The 20,485-nt window shown below is 39.3% G+C and overlaps 1 protein-coding gene across 1 annotated transcript in view; it reads right to left on the bottom strand.

Annotated features, from left to right (window-relative positions):
* Nucleotides 1-499: 499 nt before the first annotated feature.
* The window catches only part of LOC139740928 (FAD-dependent oxidoreductase domain-containing protein 2-like), a 48,277-nt gene continuing 28,291 nt past the window's right edge, over nucleotides 500-20,485 (bottom strand). The window contains exons 4-11 of the mRNA XM_071651516.1: nucleotides 11,567-11,818; nucleotides 10,248-10,532; nucleotides 9,195-9,364; nucleotides 8,278-8,443; nucleotides 6,852-6,979; nucleotides 4,506-4,616; nucleotides 2,545-2,647; nucleotides 500-1,382 (exon numbers count right to left, since the gene is read on the bottom strand). Coding sequence (XP_071507617.1) covers nucleotides 1,184-1,382; nucleotides 2,545-2,647; nucleotides 4,506-4,616; nucleotides 6,852-6,979; nucleotides 8,278-8,443; nucleotides 9,195-9,364; nucleotides 10,248-10,532; nucleotides 11,567-11,818 — 1,414 coding nt within the window. The 3' untranslated portion in view covers nucleotides 500-1,183. The remainder of the gene's footprint in view (nucleotides 1,383-2,544; nucleotides 2,648-4,505; nucleotides 4,617-6,851; nucleotides 6,980-8,277; nucleotides 8,444-9,194; nucleotides 9,365-10,247; nucleotides 10,533-11,566; nucleotides 11,819-20,485) is intronic.

Here is a 20,485-nt window from a genome sequence, read left to right on the forward strand (position 1 = left end):
CAGTCGCTTTAATTCAAAAGAGAAGATAAGAGTTGAGGACATAGACCCCAAAATGTAAATTTCACAAAGACGTCATTCAATTCATTCATTTCAAAGCTTTTTTTTTTTTTAATTTTCCCCCTCTTAAAAGCTATCATTTCCTGCATTTCATGCTCTGAAGAGTGAAATTTCAGTAGACCGATTTCCACCTGCCACCATCTCATACAGCCTGCAAATTACATAGGAACATGATTTTAAGTATCGTCAGGTATAGAATGTAACCTTGGCTGTCTCTGTCAAAGTTGCAGCATCAAAAGACTCTTTGTACTGGTAGTATCAAACCTGATGCGAGCCTTGTGAGAGCCGTGGTCTTTGATAGCTGCCATGATGAAGCAAGTTGAAAATGACTTTTTGACACAGTCATGACACAGTGTCTCGTACATTTCACATTTTCCCTGACTGAGGTAAAAAAAAAAAAAAAAAACCAAAACACACAAAACATGTTGGACACTCACACCATTCTAATAATTCATCTCTCCTTCGGTAAGTCAGCCATAGCTTTTAGCACATGATTTTCATAGATTCACTGACAGTACCTCACAGCAACATCAATGCATGTGAGAATGCAATTAATTAATAAAATTTTGATCACAATGACTCTACACACCTACGTCGGAGAAAGCATCTAAATCTACACACAGAGCAAACACGGACACGGAAGCACTACCGCCAAAAGCCTCTTTCAAGGAGTGTGCTGCATCCACATCGCTTGCTCTGCAAGGGCCCATCAGAAACAGAGCTATTGCCAGTTGAGAATGGGAAGGATGCTCGCACCTGTCAGCTTCTCAACTAATTATATTGACACAGCTCATGATTTGTATCCCATTGAAGGCCATTCCCCGAGTACTATCGGATAGGTCTCTATGGGAAATGTGTTAAATAGCAAAATATTAAGAAGTAGTCCTCAAAAGGTTAAAAAATATATTCACTTTGATCTAGGTTGTTGCAGTAGCTTTCAAATTGCACAGACCCCCTCAGGAGATGACTTGATCGTGGATGGAAGGCCATCAAATTTTTTGAACTTTTTATTTTGAGAATTGGCAGAAATCAAGCAACGAAGCAAATATTAACCCTTTCACAATCGCCACTTCAAAGCAAAATTAAAGCCGTTGACAATACATGTTGATGATGATATTTGCTCAATTCAAAAGAACTTCATGTGGTCTACGCTGTCAAGCATGGCATCAGTAGCGGGCAGTCCCTGACCGCTGGCCCAGTAGTGCTGGCAGGCTAGGGGCAGTGTGGTGTGGGTCATCGCAAGGTCAAAGCAGTGCTGGTCAAAGAAGTAGCGTAGGTCAGTGCCAAGGGCGTGCTCCAAGAAACGACGAAAAACCAGTATGTGGCTGTAACAAAGAAAAACGAGAAAAGACAGAAAAAAAGAGGGAAAATGATTATCATATTTGACTACCAGAGAATTCTACTCTTTGTTACTGAATATGTGAATGATAAAAAAAGATATGATTACAAAGAGGTGACATCTTCTCAGATGGAAATGAGCAAACAAATAAAATGTGTAGAGAAATGAAAACAATTCTGTAAATAATTGACCACGAAAAGGAACAGCAAAGGGTCTTTACTCATTCATTTAAAAAAGAATGACTATTCAACAAAATAGTACACTGTTACAAAGTTTCACATGTATTCCATACACACAAGACAGGCAGCAGCACCTAAGAGTGTTAAAGTGAAGATTTGACATAGAAGATGTGTAAGAGTAATATTTCTACATCAAGATTGTTCACTGCATCCATTTGAAGCTAAAAATATTGCACTTACCATCACAAGTCCTCACAGGTCTAATCTATGGATTTCAGCTTAGAAAAATTTTAAAAATCCTTAATCATGGGAAACAATTTGCCTAGATATCATTTTAAGTGATATAATTTGAACAGTGCCATCTAGTGAGCAAATCATGTACAGGCTCATATACTTTTTTGGAACAGGTCTTTACCGACAGTTGGCTAGATTTAATTGCATGGAGAAGAAGAGACTGGGTTATCTTACATTAGATGCAGGAAAGTACTGAACATTTGCTTCACAAATACACAACTGGAGAAGTAAACTGTTACGTGTTGAAGCTCTTGGAAATATATATTCACAATGATGATCATTTTGTGCCTTCATTCTATCAGGGCAAAGGGATAAAAAATTAATATTTCACTTTTTATCCTGCTCGCGCCCCTCATCTTACCGCAGTAATTTTTGCCATACTCCATCACCATGGGATCCAAAACAATGGGATCCAAACAAAGTTTAATAACATGATGTTCTCTTTTATTCAATTCTATCTTCTTCTCACATAAGCAGTAGCATGATGATGCCATTACAAGATTTTTCAGTGATTCTTCCTACTGCTGTTTCACTTGAAAAGGACACCAAATTAAATAATAACTCACAATTCTGCCCTCACACAAATTGAATGCAGTAGTAAGAGAGCCGTAAACACAAAATGGGGGGGGGGGGGGCGGCTCAGAAATGGATAATTCTATTGAATGTCACCCTTACCTTGTAGGTGCGGTCCAGTCTGTGAGGAAATCCTCAACAAAATGATGAAGGGCATCTGGCCTGGGCAGTGTCTCTGTCTTCCTGCGATTCTGCATGTCCTCCACTGCATGAATGAGGAAGGATAGAGTCCCGTGAAAAAAAGTAATCTATAAATTTTGAAGAATTATCTCAGTGAGTATACAACATCTCTATTCCATAAGACCAAAGAGAAGATATTTCAGATTTGTCTTCATATGCCTCACAGTGTTCATCTCAGTAAAATGAAGAAAATTAGACACGGAAATTCTGCATCAAATTTACATTTCACCACATGAAAGCGCAAGGGAAAAACCCTTCTAAAATAAGCTTCTGGTTTTCTTGGCTATTATCTACAGCCAATGTCGCAAACTGACATTTTTTTCCCACTTGAATTTGAATATTGATAAAGTCTAATACAGTCATCATTTCATATTATTTGAAATAAACAAATGACAATGGGGAAACTTGAGAAGGATAAAAAGTACTACATGAATTGTATTCATACTCAACCACACTCCTACCTACAGATCACAATTTATCTACCCCACAGACACTGCTTAAAGGACTATTAATCTAGTCTTCTTAACCCTAAAAAGGCCGGGGGGGGGGGGGGGGGTTGAATCAACCCCCCTCAACATTTTTCGCGACTACTCCGCCGCGCGAAATTTTTTGAACGCGCCGTTCGCTGACTTTTTACTTTCAAGTCTTGCGCATCTTTTGACACCATTTTCGCAAAAAATGCGCATACCGTTACGACGCTGCGCAACCTTTTATACATGCCTGTCAGACCGAAAATGGCTCAAAAACGTGATTTTGTGTATAAAGTCTATGCAAATGGAGTTTTCTCGTCTTATTCATAAAGATATGATTATTTTCACTTTCAGAGGCTGAAACTAAATAATTTTAGCATAATTATGCTTGAAATAGGTTCTGTTATAAATTTTGAGAAAAAAAAATGATAAAAAAAGTCGAAAAACAAGGAAATACATAAGAAATTCATAAAACAATAAAATACATAAGAAATTGATTTTGATACCAGATTTTTTTTCATGTACATTGTTAGGAATGCTACAAAGAATGTTATCACCAAATATTAGGATTCTAGGAGCTTTAATTTCTGATTTAGAGCAAAAAGTATTATTTTACGCATATATTAACATAATTAATCATTATGAAGAAAATTTCCATTTTTTTTTTATAGTGTGGTAGATTACGCGACAGGTAATGTATGTGACAATTTTCATGGTGATTGCGCGAGCAACGGCCGAGATCTCGGGGGGGGGGGGGGGGGGTTTTGAATCAACCCCTCCCCGGCCACAGAACACCCAAAAAAGCCCGGCCTGGTTAGGGTTAAAGGCTAAGGTTGTTATAGTATGTAATCTTCATTGATGAAGCAAGCATATATTGTACTAAAAAGCCATAAGGCTTATCATGGAATACATCATAATATATCAGGGCTCAACAACAGCGGTGGCTTGGTGGCTCGGGGCTACTAAAAATCTATGTCCGGCCACCAAATTTTTTCAGAAAGGTTATCTTTTGGTGGCCCGAGTGAGCAGCTAAAATTCACAATGAAATTTTATATTTCCTTTTATTTTGGGCCACTAATATTTTCTTTTTCAGGCCACACTGTAGGTAGATTGGTTGCATGGTGACACAACATACTGACAATTGCTCTGGTGTTATTTTCACCAAGGAATTAGGGCTAGGGTTAAGGTTGTGATAAGGTTTTAGGTTTAGTTTGTTGTACAGATTTATAGGATTTGTGTTAGGGTTATGTTTGTGAGTAGAATTTATGTTTGGCCCAGCGTGCAGATATTTATGGGAGCAATTGTTGCAGGAGCAAATGTCATGGAACCTGGTTACATATCAGGGCAGAACACGGTTTTGTTGAGCAATACCCAATGTTAGGCTAGTACAGGGAGGGTCAATACTGGTCTCACCTGTTGGGAGTTGCTTGTAGTAGTAGATGACGGGGTGTAGGAAGTTTGAGAGGTGTGCCTCCTCGGGGTCCCCTACCGCCCGGTCTTGCCTGAAGATGTCCTTTCCTGCGCCTGGTTGCCATGGTTACGGTGTAGAGAGAGAAGTTGGAAATAATACATTGGAAGGTTGGTCCCTTTTCATATTTGGTCCTTCAGATTGCCATCACATTCTTGAGGAGAGACCGCCAGACTTTGGCGGGTGTGGGTACACAGAGATTTGGCAAGATAATCACAATAGGTTTGCAGAATGCACATTTATTTTTTTTATTATTTTTTTTTTTTTATTTATGTTTTATTGAAAAATTATACAGAATCACAATATTTACAACAATCAACTTGATTAGAATTACGCAATCACTGAACAACGTTGAGGAATTGTAAAAAAGAACAAAAAAAAGGCAGAACATTAAGTTACCATATACAAATCAGATCTTGTTCAAGAGCAATATTCCGAGATGGGGAAGGAGAATATAACAAACAAACAAGTAAACAAACTAATGAGTGACCAATTAGTAGTTTCATCCTCCCTTCCAACTGAAAAAGGTGTGTGCACTGCAGAGACTGGAGCAAGCCAAATCAGGGGGCGAAAAGATCCACCTCACCCAAACATAACTTGAACTTCCACACAAACTACACCTCTCCCCCCCCCCCCCCCCTCCACACACACACCCCACACATCCTCATCCCAACACATATCCACTCACACCCCCACACACATACCCTGTACATATAAATATAGATGTAGATCATCCCACCACCCGACCCGGCACAATCCAGCCACAATGCACTCTGTAAGATGTCATGCAAACCCTTGTACATCCGATGGTAAAGTTTAAAAACACTCATCGATTCACTGGAGGTCAGGTCAAGTCAATGCCAAAGAAGGCTACCATCTCAGAAATCGCCCCTGAAGAGCCAAAATCGACAACAAATGGCAGCGTTACTAGTACGTTACAATGTATATTGTACTACATGCACTACATGCGACTACAAATAAACAACGCAATATGGCTTTCTATATACAAAAACACATAAACAAACAAACAAAATATGGCACCAATAAGCATTCAATGTACTTGGTCTATTACAATGGCCTGAGGATTGCATGGAGGAGTTAAATCTCAAAACGCCATTTCTTGAAATGGGAAGTTAATTTATTTTTCTTTTTTGCTATATAATATTCAATTTCCTTCTGTTTTTTAACAAAAGATTTGAATGCTACTGTATTGGGGAGTCTATTACCAAACTTGCATAGATGGATATACTTCATTAAAGGACAAGTAGTAGAACGCATCAGTGAAAGATTGAGGAAATTTGGACAATCTGTTCAAAAGTTATGAATTATAAAGTAAGTTTCTGTGCTGCCATCACTATATGAGAAGACTACTACATTTTTTTTTTTTTGGATGTCACATGCATAGACGATATAAACAAAATATAAAGAAAATTCAACATACAGTCTATTTTCTTTTTTCTTGCATGATGAAAGAGCACTTGCCTTGCCTCTTTCAGAAGGCAGTGAGAATAATATTACCCTCAACATGCTTCAGAAACAACTAATACAAAACCCATCTCCCTACCCCCTCCTCCTCAAAAAAGAAACCAACAACAACAGTGTTTCAATTGTGAAAATCCTTCACATTGCATAAAACATGCAACATGATGCAGAAGTGTAACAGAACAAGGCACTGAGTACAATCAGAAATGATGTAAACTTACACATGACATTGATTTCGGAAAAGAAATAATAAAAACCCCATCTCCCAAACCCTCTCTCCAAAAATCAACAACAACAACACCAACAATGGCAGTGTTTCAATAGTGAAAATCCTTCACACTGCACAAAAAAAAAAAATGCAACATGATGCACTACAAACACCCACATGGTGTCACACACACACACACACACAAAACGAAACCCTCACCCTTCAAAAACCTTTACCATGGAACACAATTTGCCTCTATCATTACCAGGGATATAACTTGAACAGTGCCATCTAGTGAGCAAATTATGCACAGGCTCATAATACTTCCAGTACTGTATTTGGAACACATCATTACTGACAGTTGGCTATCGTTAATCAATAAAGAAGAGACTAGATTCTTTTAGAATAGATGCAGGAAAGTACTGAACACTTTTTTCGAATATACACAACTGAAGAAGTAAACAGTTACGTGCTGAAGCTCTTGGCTATAGAACACATTCATATTCACAATGATGATCAGTTCGTGCCTCCATGCCATCACAGCAACGGAATAAAAAAATTAATATTTCACTTCAAATCCTGCTCACGCCTCTCATCTTACCAGAGTAATTTTTGCCATACTCCATCACCATGACGAGAAGCTCTGTGTGGTTGTGACCAGATGCCTGTTGTAACCATGGTAACATGAGAATGGGGAACTCCTCAAGATACTCAAATTCCATGGTATCTCTGAAAGGTGAGACACAGAAAACAACATACACACAGAAAAAAAAATACAAATAAGAATACATGCCCATGCTTTTCTACATTACTGCTGGCAGTGATACATCAACTGGGCTACTTCAGTCTCCTAAAGGTTATCATCATGAGAAATATTTGACCCATCTCTTACATAATACATTTCTCCTTCCATTACTTTTACTGCAAAAGTGGGTAGTTTCATGTGAGCATTCTTCTTTTTTTTTCTTCTTTTTTTTGCGCTGGATAAGTAAGATGAGTTTCACATGCTTTCAATTCTGTGGAATCAAGACATACAATTGTATGCCAAGCAAAATATTTGTGTACTTTTATTTTTGTGTTAGTTCCTGGTTGCATGAAATGCGTGAAAATTTCAACAATGAGAAAATTTCAACTTCTACAGTACTGTCCTCTGGTGTAAAGGGGACAAGATTATTCTACACAATGTCCTCACTGCAATCGAATCGAGGTCTTAATGATTTGGGGTGTATCTATACCAGGACACAACAGCAACCTCTGACTATTGTTTGGCATCACCTCATGGGCTACCCTATCTACCCTCACTTAGCTGTAGGACCAGTCAAGTTTACGACAGGTGGAGGAGAAGAGGATGGAGAAGAAGATGATGATGATCACAGAACAACAAAGAAAAAGACAATGGCAGCAAGGGAAGGAGAAAAAACAAACGATAAAGCAGGGAATACCTTTACTTCTCAAATTTGATTAGCAGTTCAGATCAATGGGAAAATACTTTAAACAAAGTTCTGTACCATCCGATGTGGAAGACCTGCTACACACAAGAAATTTTGTATAGGAGTCATATAAAAAATGCATAGCAAATTGTGATGCGATATCAGGAAAATTATTCCCTAATACAGTGGAAGTGGAAGAAGAGGCTGAAAAAGAAGAAAACAATGACAACAACATACAAGGTGATGAAGAAGAAAATGAAGAAAAAAAAATTGAGAAGACAATGAAAGCCACAAAGAAGTAGAAGAAGGAGAAGAAGAAGAGGAGAGGAAAAGAATATGATAATGGTGATACGACTTTATGGGTCATTTTACCATGAATGTCTGAAAAAATTTTACCACAAAAAATATGACTTGACTATCCGAGTATAATGCCCATGAATTTTTATCATGTATGGCTATTCTTGAGACACTGAATAGCTAATTGGACATCGTGTTTGATTATGTCAATGAAGGGCAAAACATCAATCATTTGCAATAAAAACATCTCAATAGAATAATAATTCAATACAACTTTCAACAGCTCGCTGATGCACTTACTTATGAAGAAGAACTATATCTCCAAGCACATAGAACATCTGGTATAGGCCCGAAGCCTCATTCAAACGTCTGACAAAGTGGTCTAGCAGCTCTGTGATTGGCAGCCTCAACGATGGCCATGCCTCCTTGTGGTAACGCCACTCCAGGAGATAATGTAGCGCCCTCGCTGTTTTACAAACATGAAAAAAAAAAGAAATGAATCCTTCATAGAGACTGAAGAGAAAAACTTGTTTTAGGAACAAGGAAACACAGGCTTTTTTATACACTGTTACAACAGTTCTTTCTGCCATGGCGGATCTAGAGGGGGGCTCACCGGCTGGTGCGTGCTCCCTCTTTATTTTTGATTAAAACAATAGAAATAAAAAGAAAAAAATGGGGGGTGCGTGCGCCCCCCCCTTTAATTTTGTAAAAAGGCGACTCCCCTTTACAGAATTCCTGGATCCACCCCTGTTTCTGTATCAGTTGTTTCAAATAAACTGCCAAGCTCATGTGATGTAATTTATTTCATCCAGTCACAGAAATAAAGTTACTATAACCCGGTATTGAAGATTCTTTTCAAATGAAGTCCATATTGAAGGTACGATCCTTTGTTAAAAAAAACCAAAAAACCCTGAAAAACATTAGATGAAACGTGGCACGTGAGACAGTGGGGGAGGGGTGGGGGAGAGAGGAGCCTCACTAATAAAATCAATTCGATTGTATAAATGCGGTCATTGCATCGGTCAGAAGGGGATGGTACAATGACCCGTTCATAGGCAGTTTTCTGCAGTTGCAAATTTAATAGTCCAGAGATGAAATCAACCATAAGCTCTCCTTAAATGAATGCTTGGCTGGATGTGCAGCTCTGATTCACAAGGACAAAACAAACACAACATGGGGGGAGGGAGGACGGTCAAGGGCCCCTTGCATCTACTTACTTGTGTATCTAAAGCCATGGATGAAACCCCCGGCGGATTTCTTGAAGTCGATGGAGTGTGAGTTGGTTCCGGCGAAAAACATGCCCGGAATTCCCGCGGCTTCATAGTTTGCTTTCACGTGTGGGAATTTCTTTGTTTTCTTCGTTTGCCCTTGTTCAGGTTTTGAGGTGCTGCACACAAAAACACAAACAAGAAAAACAAAAACAAAACAAAATGATGTGAATGCATGCAAGATGAGATTCGTGTTTTAAAACACTGGTCTACAAAAAAACTGTTTGAAAACTGAACTAGTTTCACGTAAAAGTGAGATTGCTCCTCCACTAAAACACTGTAAATCGGAAACCTAAAACTGCTGATTCAAACAGATATTTCAAGTGCATTGGTAAAGTGACTTTGGGTTTTGTGGTGCAAGGCCACATATGCACATGCAATCAAAAACATGTGGAAATCAGCCTTGATGATAAGCAAGTTGGACGAACACAATTATGTCATGACCTTACCTTGATCTATAGAAACACTGGCATGTGAATAGCATCGAACAAATAGGCCATGAAACATTAACATTTCAACGGCCAAATGCTGCGGAGGATTTCAATGGCAGTTCAATTTAAATTCATGGGGTAGATTTTTACACTGCCTCCCAGCTTGGCATTAAGATATTATTCATTGTATTTCCTCTGCTGTTTTATTCTAGATTCTGACAGCTTTTTTTTTTCATTATGAATACCATGAATCTGAAGGTTCTAGGTTTCATACTATACACGTAGTCTACATAAATGTTTTACAATGAATGCTACTGTATTAAAGTTAGTTTTACCACTTGCATTATGAAAGCTAAAACACAGAGCTCTTTTCAAATCAATAATTACATCATACAATCTTAGAAACAGTATTGCATGAACATGGTTTGACTGCTCTTCATATCATTTCCTTCCTACAAAATCTGAAGTTATTACCATGGTAACTGATAATCAGATGACATGTAAAAGTTTGAAAAGAAACAATAATAATAAAAAATTGAACATGAGGTGCTCTCGGCTGCCAAATTCTCACTTTTTGAAGATGCTGAAGTCGAAGGTGAAGCCGAGGCATCGGATGACCTTGTCGTAGGGGTCCCTCAGGGCAAAGTTGTCCACTTCCAGCGGGTTGTCAAGCGGAATCTGCAACTGACGCCCACCATCGTCCTCCTCCTCTCCTTCTTCCTCCTCCGCATCTCTCGGGATGAGCTGCAGACGCCCGTCCTGCCGCTTGTACAGCCGAAGCTCGGACATGTCGGCCTCAAGCAGGCCGTCCAGAGACTTCAGCTGGTAGGTGTCCAGGAGACCATTATTGATCGCCCTGAGGGGAGAAGAGAACAAACATCGCGCTTCATTAGGCATGGGACCAAGGAGAAACTGCCTCTACGCATCATCTATCATCACTAGAGCATGGGAGCTTTGCATCTTTCATAACTATGTACACTTTGCATGACAAATCAGATAAGCATATCTGGCCGCCAACGGCACAAAAAAGATTAACTAAAATGAAATAGAATAAAACTAAAAAATAAGTCTTGTGTCTTCCATGAAAATACTAGTTTGACAGATCATGGAAATCCTTCAAATAGCATGTCACAGCATAAATCATTTAATACAATAGACTCTACAGAGGTATCTTGATGTTCTGCACATCTTATTCGTTACTTTATGCATGAATTTGATATTTCATCTTTTAGTTTTGCTAGATTTGACATTACGTTTCCTGGAAAACTTTCACTTTTGTGACAAAAAAAATGGACTCACATTATCTATGTTCACATTCTGATGCATGATCTTCAATGACTTAATTTCAACTACTAATTTTTAATCACACTGGATATTTAAAGTGAAAGGGAAGTTGTGTTGAAAAATTCGCTTTACGGAAAAGAATTCTTAGTGTTAATCATGTACAAATATATACATATACATGTATACATATATGCATATAACGTATCATAAATAATATTTCTACATTGAAAATTGCAACCAAGCTTTGTGACAATAGTGGCTTGAATAAAAGAGAAGGCATCAGATTAAAGTTGTAGCAACTACATGGTACAATACAGCATAACTAAAAAACTTTGTTTGCCACTTTTGTCATTTTTATTGGTTTATACAAAAAGCACATGTCATTTCCTGTGACAGTAGGTGGTGATCATAACATGACCATAAAGCTCTGGACTATAAAAAGCATTTAAAAACAAAAGATGTTTTCTTGGAAAATAAATCTTGAAATATACAGTAAAATCAAAAAAATCGGGGGGGGGGGGGGGGAATTCAACCTTTATTTCTCAAACAAGGTCAAGAAGCCCCTGGAGGCAAACTTGGAAATGTCAACATTTAGAAGATGATTACCTGAGATCGCCCACGTAATGAGTCTCCCAAGCCATCTTCACCCTTGACCTTGCCACTAGGTGGATGAGGTTCGTCGAACCAAGGATGTGGTCCGCGGTCTCGAAGGCTGAGTTGCCCCGACCGAGTATCAGGACGTTCTTGCCCTCGTAGTCATCGAGGTCAAGGGACATATCCTCATAGCCATCCGTGTACTCCAGTCCAGCAAAGTTGGGAATGTTTGGCTTGTGCATTCCTGTACATATTATCATCACTCTGAAGAAAAAAGAAAAAAGAAGAAGAGATAGATAAAAAAGGGTTCTTATTAAAAGACAGTTCTTGTTGAAATATTGTTCTTGTTGAGAGATACAACTATCTAATATAAGGGTGGGAATTGTCATGTATGGAAATTTCTACACATTTTGCACGACCACAAACTAGTGCGGAAATTTATTAAAGCACACAATATTTCTGCTTGTTCATACCACTTACCAATACCTTGGTTCCACGGAATTTGAAACACGCAAGATTCATCTCGCTTGCCACACGCGAATCACTTACAGGCGCGTAAAATATCTACTTTCACAGTATTTTGTACTTGCTTTATGCTTGTTTACTCTCTGTCCTCTTCAGAGGAAAAAGAATGGATGATCTATGCTTGATAGTAAATATTTGATGAAGATTTTGTTTACTGTTGTAAAAGCGGTATGTGGCTGTCTTGTTCTTTATCTTAAACAGATGGCAGCAGAGCACTGGTTTCCAGAATGGCAGATTTTACCTGGACAGTTCCCTTATGGCATGACTGACATGTCCAGATCCTACATGTGTAGCTTAATGCGTGTTACATACATATACATGTATCTACATTTGATAACTCATAGAAAAACTGCATTTGGGCATATATGCCAAAACCGTTGACAATACAAGGGAAGATGTATAGACTTTATTATCACATCTGTTCAATATTAGTTAAAAAAGAGAGAAGAAAAACTAAATAGTGCCAACGACATATTCACAGTGAACATTTCATTCGAAGAGAGGAGTATGAAGATGTTACCCTCATCTCATATCACTACACAAGCATTGCATGAAAGCTTCATTAAAATGTACCATTTGTACAACAACATATGTGACCCGCTACAATAAAAGGATCCTAAAGTCGCTGACGAGCAAGCCAAGCATGGCCCAGAAAAAATGCTATTTTCAGGCATTTCCTTTGATCATTTAGCTTCGAAATTTCGGCAGATGATGGAAGATACATTAAACTACATAATTATGTTAAAAACAGAAATCCGAACGTTTTGACAGATTTTGGTGATCTGACTTCAAACTCGATTTTCTCGGCTCACCCGTCAGCGACTTTAGGATCCTTTTGTTGTAGCAGGTCACATATGTTTCATTTTTCAAAGCATGCCCATAGCCTCAGGTGCTTGCACTAGAATTGACTTCCCTCTGCGTGTCACAAGATTCTTTAAACTCTGCAGGTCGTGCCTTCCTCACAAAGAAGACGCCCTTGCATCCTCTTAAGTTTCATCTTCTCAAATTCATGCCGAGTTTAACCTGTTGAAGACTAGTCCCAAGTATCCTCAGGCAGGTGTCTTATAAGTTACGTTCAGACGGGAGCCCTTAACCTCGAAGTTAGGAAACTTCGAGGTTAGAGCTTGTAGTTAGGGACCGTGAAGACGCACTCGTAGTTAGCAAACCTCGAAGTTTGCTCGATGTTTCGAGCCACGAGAAATCTTATGGTTAGCCCTCTAACCACGAGCCGCGGGGGGTCCCCACTTGTAGTTAAGCACCGTGTGGACACAAAAAACAACGAACTCGAAGTTTAAGAGTGACCTCGCCGTAAGCTCCAGCCCCCACAATTTCTCTCTGCTTCCGGGTCAACCTCCCAAACGTACACCACAAATACACTACACGTGAAAAACCTATGACGCACGACACAACAACATCATCTTTTCTTCCCATGCGCTTGATCTCTGAAACTGAACACGTCAAACTCGCTACTGTATTCTATATTCTTCTCCGACGCTAAAACTAGAAATGTCGCTACAGCGACTGGTTATACCCCCGCCAAACAACATTTCATAAGCTTTGGTCAAAAAACTGAGGAAGTAGTTAAATCCGCAAGATCTTTCCTTGATCTTCTGCCATTAATATGCCGTTACCATGGCAACGTACTTTCGGGTACTGTCGAAAAATGCGTCTTGCACATCTACAACCAAAGGCACACATCTGTACCAAGTTTCATGGAAATTGGGCAAAAACTGAGGAAGTAGTTTGCAACACAAAATTTTCCATCATTTTGGCTCATAATATGTGAGCTGTTACCATGGCAACATACTTTTTGTCACTGTCAAGAAATGTGTCATGCTGACCTATATCCTAAGACAAACATTCAATATGAATTCCATGAGAATTGGAAGAACACTGATGAAGCAGTTTTGCCACAAAGCATTTTGCCCTATATTTTACCAATAACATGCCGTTACCATGGCAACGCACTTTTTGCCACTGTGGAAATATGTGTCTTGCACATTAACATATTCAGATGAACATCTGTACCTAATTTCATAAAAATTGATCAAAAACTGTGGGAGGAGTTCGCGACGCAAGATTTGTACCCATTTTTGCCCATAATATGCCGTTACCATGGCAACGTACTTTTGGGTACTGTCAAAAAATATGTCTTGCACATCTACAACCCAAGGCACACATCTGTGCCAAGTTTTATGGGAATCAGTTGAAAACTGAGGAAGTAGTTCGCGACGCAAGATTTGCAACGGACCGACCGCCCGACCGACCGCCCGACCGCCCGACCGCCCGACCGCCCGACCGCCTGACCGACCGCCCGACCGACCGTCCGCTGATTCCTATATACCCCCTTCAAACTTCGTTTGGCGGGGGTATAAAAAAATGTTTTCGATGAATATCTTCATAAAGGCATAAAGTCATCAGTGCAGTGCTATCTCTGCATACCATGACAGAGAAAAAGAGTACCTGTAAGCGAGTCCGACAGGGTTGGACTAAAGAACAAATAGACGCCTTGTTAGCAGTGTGGGCTGAAACTTCCGGTTTTGTGGTTTTAACATCGGGTGGGACCCACTCGTAGTTACGGGGGGCAGAAGCTTAACTTCGAGGTTTCGTAACCTCGAGGTTAAGATTCGTCGTGTGGACACACGTCGTAGTTAGGGGGCAAGAGCTAAACCTCGAGGTTTCCTAACCTCGAGGTTAGGGCCTGCCGTCTGAACGTAACTATAGATGGGAAATGCGTGTTACACCAAAATCAGCTCGTCCTCAACGGGTTAAGACAAGGTGAGTTTTGTCCTCCCCTGTACTGCATGTTAGCAATACACATACAAGGCTTTAAAGGGATTGTATAGTTTTGGTTGAGACCTAACTTCAAGTTTCTATCATTTTTTTTTTTTTGGTTTTTTGGTGAGGTAATGAGAAACCTCTTATGAAATTTGAAAGAGCATGTAATTCCAAGAGAAATTCAACATTTATTAGAGGAAAATCGTTTTTGAAATGGTTGAGATATCCAAACAAAAGCAATTACAACTAGAACCGGAATTTGTCAACACTGACAAATTAGGTGATCCGATCTCTTCGAAAATCAATGATTTGAGTCCTGATCCAAATATTCATGACCATACAGGTTTCATCTGTGTTGACGGGACATTGGCCGCGTGATGTTTGGATTCTCATTTAGAAAAGGGAGTGAGACCTGCCATCTTTGGTACCGAATTCCGTACACACTAACGGAAATACAGAATGAAGTATATTTGACCTTTGACCTCACTTTGCACACCCAAGATGGCGTCTAAGGAAAAAGTGATTATTTTATGAAATGATTCTTGTAACATGGTCTTTGCGTGTGCAAAATATGGGAAAGATAGGACATGTATTCACCAAGATACAGGATGAAACATTTATGACCTTTGACCCTAATTTACATACCCAAGATGGTGTCCGATCAAGTAGTTGTTATTTTATGAAAAAAAAATATTGGCAGGAGTGAGCCTCGAACCAGGGACCTTAGGATTACGAGTCGGATGCGCTACGCAATGACCTATTTCATTCTCAATAGGCCCTGTGTATTAAGCAAAATGACGCTGCATCGAAGCCTCGTGCCATTTTCAACCAAGTTTTTCGACGTCATGCCGACATCGTATGAAAAAATGGAGGGCACATTTACGATAGCCCAAAGTCTCAGCTACAACATACTAAAATATGGGAGAAATTCACCAAAGCATAAGTGAGCTAGTGCTCGAAAAAGAGAGTCATGTCAATTTTCACTGCCAGAAAAACTGCTCTCCCATAGAGATAACACGTAAACTGGTCATATTTGACAATATTACTTTCAATCCATTTTTACGAGGTGATGCCGTCCTCCAATCAAAATGTTGTAATTTAATTAATGAAAGATCATTTAATAAGCTACAACATACTGAAATTTGGGTGTAAATTGGCAAAGGATAAGTGAGATACGCTCGAGTGAACTTGAAATTTGATGACGTCATTTTGAAAATTTACTTTTTTTACTTTATTAAGAAATTTGATATCTTTTAATCATTTTGCCAGCATTGCCAACCCATGAAATAACATATCCAACTCATCAGCTTTCAGAATATGTAAAGAAAATGGGAGGTTACCGTCCATCCTGACGAGTAAAATCGGATTTAAAATTGGCGTTTTTTGGCATCGTTGCACTGTATATCGCCATTGACGCGCGCGTGGAATTTCAACTTTGACGGGCCCGTATGACGTCATATTGAGTTGGATTGACTTGAAACTTGGTAGAAATATTTCTTGATATTTTAGGCATCCGATAAATGTAAAAAAACGGGAAATTTCCATTGCATATGAGCTGTGCGTGCGAATATGTGCGCGCGCGTACGCGTCCGTCCAATTTTTTCAATTTTTCAAAAAATGCTCCAAATGGTCTGAAACGTGTGCAAAAAAAATTTGAGCTCGATTTGAGCATACAAATATTTCAACGCGCGCGTACGCGCATGTTTTAAGCGAAAATATGAATTTTGAGAATATGAGTATAACGCGCATAACTTGAAATGTATGTGATGTAAATTTCATTGCAAAATTCCATTTCATTAATGAGATATGAATGAAAATGTGTTTTCATATAATGACGTCATAGTGACGTCACGGTCGACTGATCACTATGATTTTTCTTGATCTGTCGTCTTTGGGACATGATACATATATGGTATAAGTTTGACATTGAAAGGCAATGCACTTTCTGAGCTAACCGCTGCACAAATTTTGGTTAGAAATAAAGGAAAATAAAAAGAAGAACAAAGAATCAGTACAGATACAGAAGGTGATCCGAGAGGATACTCGGATCACCTAATAAAAGGTGGGACCCAACTTTCATTATGATCACTTTGTTTTACTTTGTTTCTGGATATCTCAGGCATTCCAAAACTGATTTTCATCAAACAAACTTTGAATTCCTCCTACAATGGTATAATCTGAACTATTTCACATGTGGTTTCTTGGCATCTCGCAAAAAGTTAAAAGCCCAATCCTCATCTCCACCAATATAATACCATCCCTATAAAAAGAGAAAAGTATCTCCCTCATCTTTTATTTGATACCACTGCCAACAACTCTGCTTGCACTAACTACAGAATGCTACTTCAAACAATGTTATTTCAAAGAAATAATTCTGAATCTGAGAGTGGTAACAAGAAAGAGGGAATGCCTCCCCTGATACCTCCCCCTTACCATTCCCTCAAGCAAGATTTCCACAGAAAGAAAATTAGATTTCATGACAGGTTGCACTGGAAATGCCACGAAGAAGTGGATAATGTGATCATATACAGTTGTTTGAACTCCTCGTTGGGGTGGGGGGGGGAGGGGGGAGGGGGAGGGGGAGGGGAAGGGGGAGGGGGGTAGGAGAGAGATAGAGGGAGAGAGAAGAGAGAAAAAGGTGATTATAAAACCTGACTCGAGTGAAAGTTACAGCATAGCAAGCACAAAACAGATCGAGAGAGAGAGAGAGAGAGAGGGAGAGATAGAGAGAGGAAGGGAGCAAGAAAGTGGAAGAGAGATGGAAGGAGAAGGCAAGAACAGTATAAGACACCATGACAAAGCTGCCTATGATAAAATAATACATGCATACATGTACATAATACTGTACATACATATTTTAACTCGTTGAGGACGAGTCCTAGGTATACTCGGGCAGGGGTCTATGGGAAACGCGTGTTGTAGCAAAATCAGCTTGTCCTCAACAGGTTAAAGAAAGAGCAAGGGAGGGGTGAGATTGAGCAAAATATACAGATTGCCACAGGAAAAAAAAACAAGAACAAAACAAACAAAGTGATGATTCCTGTGTTAGAATAAGAAACTCATGAACAGACATACAGAGATAGTGCTTCCATCTCCCTAGAAAAGATAGCATATCAAGTTAACCCATTGATGTCTAGTCCTGAATATGCTCAGGCAGATGTCAATGGAAAATGTGTGTTGTAGCAATATCAGCTAGTCCTCAACGGGTTAATAACAACCACGACAACAAAAGTGGTTCAAAATCATAAATTAAAACAGCAAAACATTTGAACCCACCAGAATGGACAGGAATACACTCATGATAGTATACTTTTGCTTCAGCTGGGGCTTCAGGTTTCCAACTTTTTGTGAGATACAAGCAATGAGAAGCCTCTTATACGAAATATTATAAAAGGGCATACAATTCTTAGAGGAATTAAAAGTTTATTCGATGAAAATTGGTTTTGAAATGACTGAGATATCCAGAAACAAAGGTTCTAATAAAAGGTGGGACCTAACTTTTATTAGGACCACTTTGTTACCCACGCCGATGAAAATCGGCAGGGGGTTATGTAAAGGGTTCCGTATGTTTGTTTGTTTGTTTGTTTGTTTGTTTGTTTGTTTGTTTGGGTTTTTGTTTGTTTGTTTGTTTGTTTGTTTGTTTGTTTGTTTGTTTGTTTGTTTGTTTGTGTACAAGATAACAAGAGAACGGGTAAACGGATTTGCACGAAATGTTCAGGGAATGTTTGGATAATGACAGGAAAGAATCGATTAGATTTTGGTGATAATCGGTTGACCCTTGCAAATTCTGTGTGACCTTGAAGTTTTGACCCCATGGTATAGTGACCATTCCGAAAATTTCCCGTTTCTCACTTTGCGATTTTCCGCTACCATACGAACACATAAACTCCCCAACGATCCGACTTCGCTGCTCAAATCTTCGTAAGAATTCCGAAATTTACGTTTAGGCCTATTTGAGGGACTATGTCCTTCTAGATTTATGAAAGTTCGTTCTCCGTCATCACAAACTGGCCCGTATTTTGATGATTTTTCGAATTAACATTGATTGTTTTTTTCGTTGGAGGAGCATTTTGCTTGGTCGCAGTCACACTGCACGATATGCGTGCTCAATGTCAATGCGTGTGCAAGGCCGCTGAAAATGCATCGCGCTCTACACTGTTGGTGCAAAATTGCACCGGGGACGTTGCGGCGCTCGTTGGTGGCCGAATACTGGTGCAGTAGACATTTGCATTCAACCCTTGCATTGAATAATTCCCGTAGACACTAATCATAGGGGTAATTGCCTAGGGGGTACGTAAATTTTGTTTTTCTTTTTTGCTTTTGAGGATACCATCAAAGATCGTACACTCATACGACCTTTGATATTTGATGATTTTTCAAATTAACATTGATTGTTTTTTTCGTTGGAGGAGCATTTTGCTCGGTCGCAGTCACACTGCACGATATGCGTGCTCAATGTCAATGCGTGTGCAAGGCCGCTGAAAATGCATCGCGCTCTACACTGTTGGTGCAAAATTGCACCGGGGACGTTGCGGCGCTCGTTGGTGGCCGAATACTGGTGCAGTAGACATTTGCATTCAACCCTTGCATTGAATAATTCCCGTAGACACTAATCATAGGGGTAATTGCCTAGGGGGTACGTAAATTTTGTTTTTCTTTTTTGCTTTTGTGGATACCATCAAAGATCGTACACTCATACGACCTTTGATATCATCACACTCTCGGCTTGCTATAATCAAAATATCCCGCAAGAAAACGGCGTATTTCTCGATTTTTAGCGCTTTTTCCGTAGACAATACTCTTAAAACTGGACTTAATTCGCGCGCGCTTGGAAAAGTTCCGATTCTGCACTTTTGACGGTGGAATTTGGGATTTTCGATGGATTTTTGGAGGAGACTTAAGGACTTTCCTGTACGTGAATGAGTGTTAATACCGTATGTGTAATGATGTGATTTGCGTGTGATGTGACTGTAGAACCAAAGATCGTACACTTCAGTGTACGATCTTTGGTAGAACTCACTGGCTGGTGATAAAGCACACTGGCAATTAAGTGGCCGAATTCTGGTAGATGACCGAATGCACATTATGTTTACCCCGACTTTGTACTTAGGCGTGGGTCTGCCGCCTTTGACGGCCCCTCTCTAGTTTTACTTCTTTTATGGATATCTCGGTTATCTCAAATAAAATAAACTTTTGAATTCCTCTTAGAATTGTACATTCTTCAATATGTCATGTGGTTTCTAATCATCTCGCAAAAATCTAAACTCTGAATTCCCATCTCAACCAAACTTTCTTTGATATTTCACGTGCTTTCTAATTATCTCGCAAAATGTTAAACTCTGAATCCCCCATCTCAACCAAAACTATACCATCCCTTTAATCTTTTAAATAAAAAAAAAATGGCAGCTGCATGAGTCTGCAGAGGAGAAAGAAAGAGAACTGATGGAGGAGGCAGAAAGTAACATGCTTCCCCCCCCCCCCTAAAAAAAAGGATGAATATTAAAGGGATGGTACAGTTTTGGTTAAGATGGAGCTTCAGGTTTCCAAATTTCTTTGATGATGATTTTTGAGATAATAATCTATAAAATCCTCTCATGAAATATGAAAGAGCAAGATAATTCAAACAGG

This window comes from Diadema antillarum, unplaced genomic scaffold (assembly GCF_040938485.1).
Source record: "Diadema antillarum isolate AM-2024a unplaced genomic scaffold, OU_Dant_1.0 seq00000891_RagTag, whole genome shotgun sequence".
Lineage (NCBI taxonomy): Eukaryota > Metazoa > Echinodermata > Echinoidea > Diadematoida > Diadematidae > Diadema > Diadema antillarum.